The 9,856-nt window shown below is 38.8% G+C and overlaps 1 protein-coding gene across 1 annotated transcript; it reads left to right on the top strand.

Moving 5' to 3' along the window:
- The first annotated feature begins 334 nt into the window (after window positions 1-334).
- LOC140946865 (uncharacterized) lies at window positions 335-5,290 on the top strand. The gene is made up of 3 exons (XM_073395968.1): window positions 335-440; window positions 2,633-2,977; window positions 4,561-5,290. Exons 1-3 carry the CDS (start codon window positions 338-340, stop codon window positions 4,911-4,913), a joined length of 801 nt encoding a protein of 266 aa, XP_073252069.1. The 5' UTR covers window positions 335-337; the 3' UTR covers window positions 4,914-5,290.
- The last annotated feature ends 4,566 nt before the right edge of the window (window positions 5,291-9,856 follow it).

The following is a 9,856-nucleotide window of genomic DNA, read 5'->3' as shown; positions in this document are numbered from 1 at the left end:
CAAACGATTCCCGCTTTTAAATATTCCCCGTTTTGAAGATTCCCGCTTTTAAAGATTCCCGTTTTAAAGACTCCCGCTTTTAAAGATTCCCCATTTTAAAGATTCCCGCTTTTAAAGATTCCCCGTTTTAAAGATTCCCGCTTTTAAAAATTCCCTATTTTAAAGATTCCCGCTTTTAAAGATTCCCCGTTTTAAAGATTCCCGCGTTTAAAGATTCCCCATTTTAAAGATTCCTGCTTTTAAATATTCCCCGTCTCCCATTCCCATTCCCCGTTCCTTGTTTTAAAGATAGCCATAGAAAATACAAAGGGTATTTAAGCAACGTTTGGGATGTTCGATGTTAATACCACACGCACGCAAACGTTGCAAGATGACTTTGCTGCTTCTCATCTTGACGTTTATTCTACCGCTGCTTTCATCTCCATCATATTCTGTTCGTGGTAAGTGTTACATACTTAAGTTGTTGTATACCTTAGAATTCCGAAAATAACGGCTAACCGAAAGTAACGCGCCTCGAGTATAACACAGAAGCACTACTCTTGTAATTTCTAAAAGAAAATTAGAATGCTGTCATTTGAGCGACAAGTCTTGAAAAAAAGTTTGCCATTTAGCAGACCACAGCCAGAATGCCAAACTCGGTTGTGTAATTTATTTCGTATTTTTTAGTGTTTGAAGAATCATCGAGTTGCGTTTTCTGCTCACCGGCAGCAAAACTTCCCACTGTATCCAAATTTGCATCTAAAACGTGCAACATTTTTAAAGGCTTAGGGAAGGATCTTGCATGCCAGCGTATCAATGAGTCAGTTTTTAGCCAGCGGTTTGGTCTGCGCAACACAGGTTCAAAGAACTGAAGAGGTTGCAAAGAAAAGTTTTGTACACTAAGTGTTTTGAGAAACAAAACTATGCTTACTCAGAGTGTGTTGGATGGATATTTATAATACTCAAGGGGTTTAAGGCCTGGGTGAAAGATGTGTTCTGAGCGTATGAATAATTGGCAATATCTCTCGCCAGGAGACCTAGAATAAAATGTACTTTTCCCCAGAAGCAAATCTTGAGGTTTTCTTGTGCCTTAACGTTACGTTATGGTCACGTGGCATGTCACGTGACCAAAAATTGAAAATGAAGGAAATTGGCGAATTGGTGGCGAATTTACTTTGTTTCGATGAACAAATTGATATTTCTGAAAGAGGATAAACATACCCAACTTTCTACGTTTGGAATGAATGTACGCGAAGTTTAGAATTAAAGTTTTGAATAATTGAAGGTTAAATTTGGGCATTTAAAATGATGCTTTGGCTCTTAATTTTTTATTGAAGTGCAATGGACGGTCATTCCAAACGTGAAGTGTTAGAAATATTTAATATGAATTAGAAAAGTGTTTTTTTTCCGATTTCTTTTCTTAAACCGGCTACCAATTGGTCAATAATTTACGATTTTTAGCAAAATGGTCACGTGACATGTCACGTGACTTATTAAACACAATGTTTATACTTCAAAATTTTAAGGACGATGAGTTCTTTATGTGTGCCAAATTTTGATTCAACGCCATCATATATGCCAAAGTTATAGCCAATAATTCAAACGCCTTTAGTCCCAGGCCTTAAACTATTTGAGAAGTTGCACATAACGTTACTTTTGAGCGACTAGCATCCTTTGTTTGTTACAATGATTTGGTTATCATCGTTTTACTTAACATATGCATCTCATGAAACACTTATTCAATGAAAACATATTAAATTTTCTCCATACCCGATTTTTACTCGTTGTGTAGTTAATCCCAGATCGGCAGAGGGACAACAACCATTAGCTTAACTCTTTTGAAAGGCTGTTTCGTACACAGGTGGCGAAGTGAGTAAAGAAAACAAAAAGTGTTTTGATCTCCAAGGAAGAAGCCTTGTGGACAAAGAAAAAAGAATTTAAGACATGTTTTCATGATAAAGTCTATCAGTAACATGCTGTGTTTAAACTTAGAATTGGTAAGAAATTTGTCAAAACAATGTTAGCGAGGCCTCCTCGCTAGCCTTTTTGAGTGAGTGGGGTGAATTTTAATTAGGAAATTAGCGAGAAATGTTTTCAACCAACGCACTTTAAAAAGTCGGTTTTTTAAAAACGTTTTGGATGATTAACTTGTAACTTGTTTCAACCTGTAAGCTTTTTTTGAGAACTCGTAAAAAGAACCACTCGCATTGTCGATGTAAACGCTTTGATACTGATCGAGACGAATCTAAAGAATGCTCAAAAATTCACTTGTATCCAAAACATATACAGGAAATTTGATAAAGGTAAAAAAGTGTCAATCAAATTCAAATCAATGACGAACTGTACAAACAAAACCTCTTAAAAAACGTGACTAAATATTACATAACAAAATGCCTTGTGAAAAGAGTGTGACTGTTCTTGACACTCCCCCTAGTTGTTCACGAAAGTATTCCGAAAGTAAACGGGGCCGTTACTTTCGGAATTCTACGGTAATGCAGCTGTGGGGGTATTTTCCAAATCTTTAATGACGATTTAGTTCATGCCCAAACTGAGGAGATACTGACCTTGAAAACCCTATCGAGCCACCTTAATTAAGTACGGACCATGTGATTTTTAAAGACAAAATCTTATTTGTCCTGCATGTTCATTTCAGTCAATGGTCGAGTCATTGCGCGTTGGACAAATAACTTTTATTATCGTGGCAAGATTTCTGCAACCGGAGATGGACTGATACATGTTTTGTTCGATGACGGAGACAGGATCACTCACACCGTCCGGGATGTTTCAGCAGTAATTCCTGATCAACAACCCAGTCACGTGAATGAAGGGCAACACGTGGTTGCCAGATGGAAAGTGCGTCATAAATACTACATAGGATATGTGTCTCAAATAGTTTCTGGCTCCCGACCCTTCAAGGTTACCTTTGATGACAACCATGAAGGTTACTACCAAGCACATCAGCTGAGGAAATTTCCGGATCATCAGACAGCTCATGAGGGTAAGGGGAGAGGCAAGGTTTAAGAATATTGTTGGGTTAAAAAAGAGCTCAATTTTGTCAGTTTTCCCTTCAACTGAGCAGTACAGAAAATGACTCAAAGGTGAAGGAAAAGCCGTTTGATTTTACGGCCATCTTGCCTTGGGTATTGACCCTTTTCGGAAGGCCGGCGAGTAGCGAAAAAACCTTATTTTACACCAATTCCTCTTCTTTGGACTGGTTTTCGGCTAATTAGCATAAGAATGGCTAAAACGAGTTTTGCAAGAAAAAAGGCATATTATCCGACTAACATGACGTAATAAAACAGCTTTAATTAAACACCTTTAATTAAGCGCATGCGCAAAAGCGAAAATTTGGACTTTTTCTGCGATCTATTTCGATCTTTCTCACTCGCTCTCTTTTCTTCCTTCTTTTCCTTCTTTATTGGTGCTTTTGTTGCCCACTTTATCGTCTTTCCTTTGCATAGAATTGTGGCTGGCTAACTTTTTAGGAAAGGGACAAATTTAATTTTCAAAGAGTAGTATATAAGCAGCGAAATCGGCAGTGGATTTTTCCTCAAAATGTTACCTTTTTGTGCGTGTAACTCTGTCAGGATTGCTCTGAATATCCAAAACGAGGTATTGCTGGAAAGATATATCTTTGTTGACGTTGTTGCTTACCAATTTATTAACTTAAACTGAAAGCTAAATGGGTGCAGGGAGGAATGTATTAACATCATTCCATATGGGTCGTATACGACCTTAGCCGTCCGAAAAGGGTTAAAGGAACTGTGTCACGAAATTTATTCAAACAGTGGAAACCGTCACCAGATGGAGTCAAACATTTAAATAAACTGTTTAAAACATGAAAAAAAGTATAAATAACACAGCAAATACAAAAAGAAAAAACGGATGGACAAACTTGAAGAAGATTGAATCCGACTTCAATTCTGGTTTTTCACTAAACTTGTTAGTTAAGCATAACAGTTATTTTTGTTGTTTGTAACATATTGTCTCAAGTTCAATAACAAAAAAAGAGGCGTTGTTAGCATTATTATAAACAAGAGCCATAATTGCTCTTGTTATAAACAAATGAACTAGACACACAACAGCCGTGTCATAGCTCCTTTCACAACTGGAGTAATGAATAAGAAGGTCGTACCAGGGTATTTTCGTGATGTGTGATTACCTGTTTTTATTTTTCGTGAATCGTGAATCCCACAAAGTATTGTTCGTATTCCGTGACCAAATGGTTGTCCGTGCTCCGAGATAAACTCGAATTAATAATCGATATTCATGATTTTATTACTTAATATTTTCAGTTTCGAGACCCCCTAAAGATAAATAAATACTATGAAAGCATCAAATAAGAATGATGAATTTTTGTCAAGTTCCAGTCTTGCTTTTTTTTTTTTTTTTTCGCCACTTTCAAACTGTTCTTCAGAGGCTCCTTTACCACATTTCTTTGCGTAAGAACAAGATAAAAACGGTACTTTACATGCACAGTGAGGTGAATATTTGCCTTTTGGTTTATTTAAGTTGCCAGCCGGCTCAATAAAAGCTGCGCTTCTCATCAAGGTTCTAATTCGATTGCGCTGATACTTTCAGTCGGCGCCAGAGTGTTTGCACGCTGGACAAATGGTCTTTACTATCGTGGATTTGTTGCACGGGTAAGCTCTTCAAGTGTCTTTATTAGATACGATGATGGAGATACCATCACCCTTTTCAAGAACGACAGCACGGCAGTAATCCTTGATATACTTCCATGTTACTCTAACATCAAGTCTGGGCAGCGCGTCATTGGTTTTTGGCCGGGAAGGACACGGTACTACCCTGGAGAGGTGAACTACAAAAGACAAACAGGCCGTGCTGCTTGCTATCAGAAGGCTGTATACTACGTGGTTTTTGATGATGGAGATCGGCGAATGCAGGATTTTAACCAGATTCGCGTCATTCCATGAATGACTACGGAAACACATACCAATGAATGGGTGTAATTTTACAATGATAGTCTTTTAAAAGTAAAACCGCGGCATCAGTGTATTCATGAAAATTTTAGAAATAATACTGTAGTTTTGTTATGTACCTAATCATTAGATAATAAGTGTGTTTGGCTTGTAATCATGGTTTTTGTATTTGCTGTAATGAAACATCAGTTATTTAAGTAGGTTTTTAATGATTTGACATTATGAGGCCATGCCACAGGTACCCCAAACTCCCGAGTAAGAATCGCTGTTGCTTCACGGAAATATTATAAAAATAAATAAGGGTCTGTATGGGGATATTAGCGATCGTTATTTAGGGGTCAAAAATAGCATTAAAACTTCTTACCGTTATCTCCTTGTTTTATTCATGGTTCTTAGCATTTCTGGCGGTTTCAGCGCGATTTTAGCGAGTTTTAGCTACTAGTCCTGCCGTTGCTCTGAGGTTTCGGTTCCAACTGCAGTAAAATGTATAGCTGAATGTAACAGCTGCTGGAAATTAAGCCTTATGAAATGGACCCAAATTGACCTGAAACCTATAGAAAACACAAAACATAAACAAATTACTAAAAGAGAGTCTCAATGGAGTTAACCGATAGGCGTAAAACGCCCTAAAATGTAGTAGATAGCCGTAGAAACTGAAAAATTCCATCCGTTAGCAGTAAGTAGGGTAAAAAGAGTTAACCATAAAAAAAGTGTTCCCTAGGTTTGTTAATTTTAACCCTATTCAGACTGGGGGGGGGGCTTCTCGAACCCCCCCCCCCCCTCCGGCAAAATCGTGATAACTCCTACACCGAAAGAGCTATGACGTTCAAATTTTCTGACTTTTCCTAAAGTTTATCTAGGAACATTTTGGTATAATTACCATGTCCATGTGATTAATCATGTTGCCATGGCAACCAGTTTCCGACACATAGGTTTTGGAAAATTTAAAAAATGGTGATTTTTTTTGTTTCAAGATCGCGTTTTGACACTTATAGTGCTTTTTGTTGTTAAAATGGTCTTTGCTTGGGACTAGTTTTTGAATTACATCAAAATGATTCAACATCGAATATTTGGGGGGGAGGGGTGGGGTAAAATTTGTCACTTTTTTGCTTTGACAAATATGCTGCTTTATTTTCCAAATAACACTTCCAAAGTCATTTGTTTGGGTAATAAACATTAGTTTGATACTTTTTTTATACATTCTGAGCTTTTTCCCCTTTGAAAGTTGCTTTAAATTATAATTTTAACAAAAAAACGGAAATCCAAGATGGCGGATCCAAGATGGCGGATCCAAGATGGCGGACAACCATTTCAAATTTTAAATTTTATTGCTTTCTATTGCTTTTTCTCGCTGTTCAAGTGTTTCCTTGTTACTAGTTCATAAGAAAGGATAACAAAGAGATGACTTTACCAATATTATTGATATTTTACGTATCTAAGTGGAAAAATAATAAGAAACATTGAAAAATGGGAATATGACGTCACTGTGACGTCATCATTGGGCATGGCAAGTCAAAACTGGGTGCGGGGCTCCTTTGTACGGAGATGATCATTGTGTGTAAAGTTCATGACCCTAGCATTATTGGTTCCAGAGATACAGAGGGGGGGTCCGAGGAGCCCCCCCCAGTCACAGATTGACCAAAAAAGCCCAGTCTGAATAGGGTTAAGGAAGGTGCTATACTCAGTTATGATCGGCTCCTGCTTTTGACAGCTACAGGCTACGCGTTTCTTATTTCGCGGCTACTTTGACTCTGTACCACGTTACGCCAAGCACCTTTTCGGGACCGCCGGTAGCCTGCGTAGCAGGCGTTTAAAAGGGAACGGAAAGGAGATTCCGGGCGCGCGGTGTCGCGCCCAAATTTCCTTCCCTTCCCTTTCGAACGCCTGCCAAGTAGGCTATAGCATTGGCTATAATTGTGGCTATAGCTAGCCTTCTACCCAAGCAGACGTTCTTTCTGCTCGTCACGCAATCCCCCCCCCCCCGACCCCCAACGCACGAAGAACCGCCTCAGGGACCGACCATTTGACTTTTGAAGGGGAGGGGAGGGTAGGATATGGGTGATTTCAGAAAAAAAAGTATCCCAGACTCATTTCGAAGGAAAATAATTTTTGCAAGGAAATACCTGGGGGAAAAAATTTCTGCACTAAAAAACTTGCTAAGAGAAAGGTCTCCTGAAAATTTCGGTATAAAGAGAATCCGTCTCCTAGAAATATCTTATGAAAGTACAGCTACTCCATTTCCTCCAACTTTCGTTCGGACCCATCTGAGAGGGTAGCGTGAACAGTTTCGTATGAGACAAAAAAAACTACAACTTGCGAGACCACTAAAGTTCCCCTAAGACATCCGAACAGATGAATAGTTCTTAGGGCAGCTCCAAATTAACCAAACAGACTTTTAAAGCATAGAGAACATTTCACGTGTCGGTTACAAATTAAGCCGAGTGGCTCTGGGGACAAGAATGAAAAATACTAGGACTTGTTGTGCCTAATCTCGTACCCAGATTTCACACCTGTCTTGGCCGTGGGAGGTCTGGCTACGAAATGCGGTCAGGTAATGTAACTGACGGTCATATTTGCAGGTGTGAAAGTGTGACCTAAAGTTTAGTCAGGCTAGTCCCTAAGCGTTCTCTCTTGCCCTGTAGTCGTCGCAAGATCAAGTCTGAGAAGGGTGAGCGCGTCTCTGCCTTCTCGGTTGTGTCAGAGCTCACAGCAGAGTCCAGGTTTGATTGAGCCAGGAACACCTTAAGGCTTAAAGGCTATATTCACTATATACCGTATAGCTTTTGCGCTGGCAAGAAAACCATACCGGATAGGGCCTCTGTTCACGACAAAAACGGTGATTTAGGGCGATTTCTATAACGGAGCGAAGCTGCGCTTTCCCGATCTCTAAAGTGGAGAGTCACATAATGGATTTGTGTTCACTATACCCAGCTTTTCATATGGGCAACAAAGTAACGCTATCCGGTATAGTGTGAACATAGCCTTTGCCAAAGTCCTGTGACACGGGCTCTAACCCTAATAATCAGTAAAACCTTCAGTCGCGCAGCAGTAACTTCAGTTTTACCCATCGGGAAAAAATAAAGGAACTTACGCCTTTGCGAAATGTTCTAGTGCCAGTAATGATCAATAAATGCCTCTAACAAATTTTAGTAAGTTCGACAACGTTTTGCTAATTTATCAGTCGTCGTTGTATTTAACTGAGATTCATTGATTTCGGTTTGTTGTAAGCTCAAGTACAAGAAGTTGTTTTTTAGAGCAGAGAGCCACTTTTCTTAGTCCCAAAAAATATATATGTGGATCACAGATCGAGTAAAGTCTTATGAGGAAATAAGTCAAGCAGGATCATCTATCCTCGAAGAAAAAGCTAAGTATTGTATGTAAACAATAAAATGGAAAGTGGCTAAATGTAAAATTCAGTATACCTACCAGTAACTGAGAAACTAAAATAGTAAGAGAGTGTATTCGGCATACCAACCTTATTTCAAAAGATGAAATTATCATCCGGAAAAATTTCTAAAGAGGAATCCCAGCACCAATTTTCGAGAAAAAAATGACAAACAACCAGAAAAACACAAAAGCAAAGGATGGCTTTGCACGTCGACTCTTCGCAGCTTATAATTTCGACGCTTTATTCGCCATATATAACCTTAATCCCCTTTGAATTTCTACATGTGAGACTTTTTATTTTATCAAATATATACACGGAACGGATTTAATTTCAATACATGAGATTTGTGTGGCGATTACACTCTTCAAGGTACATTTTATTACCTGACTTGGAGAGATGGATATCGGTTATTTTGTGTGGAAGTTTTCACCTGTCAGGATACGAATGTTCCTTGTATGACATAATTCATATAAAGTGATCAAAAGCTCTTGGACTCAACACGTGCGCATGATCGAGAAAGCCATTCTAATGCACCTCAACTTTTAGAACTGTAAAACGAGAGCAAACAAAAATCAAAGATTGAGATGAGTTAAACTATCAGGGTATTTGGCTTGCCTACTCCCTGTTCAGCATCTTCCATAACTTTCGCGTTTTCCAGGCGAGCGAAGGATAGCGCGAAGCGAGCGAGGAGCGCCAGACAACCGCGCGCGAGGTAGAAATTAACAGAAAAAAAAAAAATTCCTCGCTTTCCCTACTCGCTTGTGTGTCTCACGCTCCAACTTCGCTGTGTGCTTCTTACTCCCAAAAACGGAGAAAAAATAACGGCTGTTCTGCAGCCTTAGTTATAACAACTCTGTAACGAATTTAGATGAGTTGTAAGATCGTTTTGCCTATTATATTATCAGTCTTCGTTCAGTTTTTAGCTGGGATTTATTAAACATGTTTGTTGTGAACAAAAGTACAAGGAGCTTTAATTAGCGTGAGCCTTTATAACTTTCACATTTAGTCCAAAAAATGTTTACAAAGTGATCAAGTCTAATGAAAAAATAGAGTCAACAGGATCATCGATCCAAGAGCAGGTGATTGTACTGTAAACTTGTCAGTAAATGCTAAGTACAAAACCAGAGAAACAAGAGAAAGAAAAACTAAATAAGACAGCAAGAGAGTGTATTCAGCATTCAAACCTGAATTAAGAAGCGAGTTGCAATATACCCTGAAAATGGCCAGTGAATAGTCGTACTGTTAAGGAAAGGAGCAAGACAAGAAGGGGTCAATATCGGTTTGTCATCTAACATTTTGGTAAGAATTCACTACTTGCTGGTAATGAAGTCTCATATATTCTCTATAATTATCAAAAAGGTCCGTTGCCGATTATGTTTTTAATTATCACAAAGGTCCTTTGCCAAATGTGTTTTTGTGTTGGGCAAGGACTCAAGAAAGCCATTACAAAAAGGCTAGCTGTTTTCAAGGAGGAAGGAAGATCCAAGCGCCAGGAAGATCCTAAAAGGCGGATAATTTAAGTGTTGAACTAGTCATAAGCGCGAGCCTG

The sequence above is a fragment of the Porites lutea genome, chromosome 8, assembly GCF_958299795.1.
Source record: "Porites lutea chromosome 8, jaPorLute2.1, whole genome shotgun sequence".
Taxonomy (NCBI): Eukaryota; Metazoa; Cnidaria; class Anthozoa; order Scleractinia; family Poritidae; genus Porites; species Porites lutea.
Note: the sequence above shows the minus strand (reverse complement) of the source record. Positions and strands in the feature narration are given on the sequence as shown.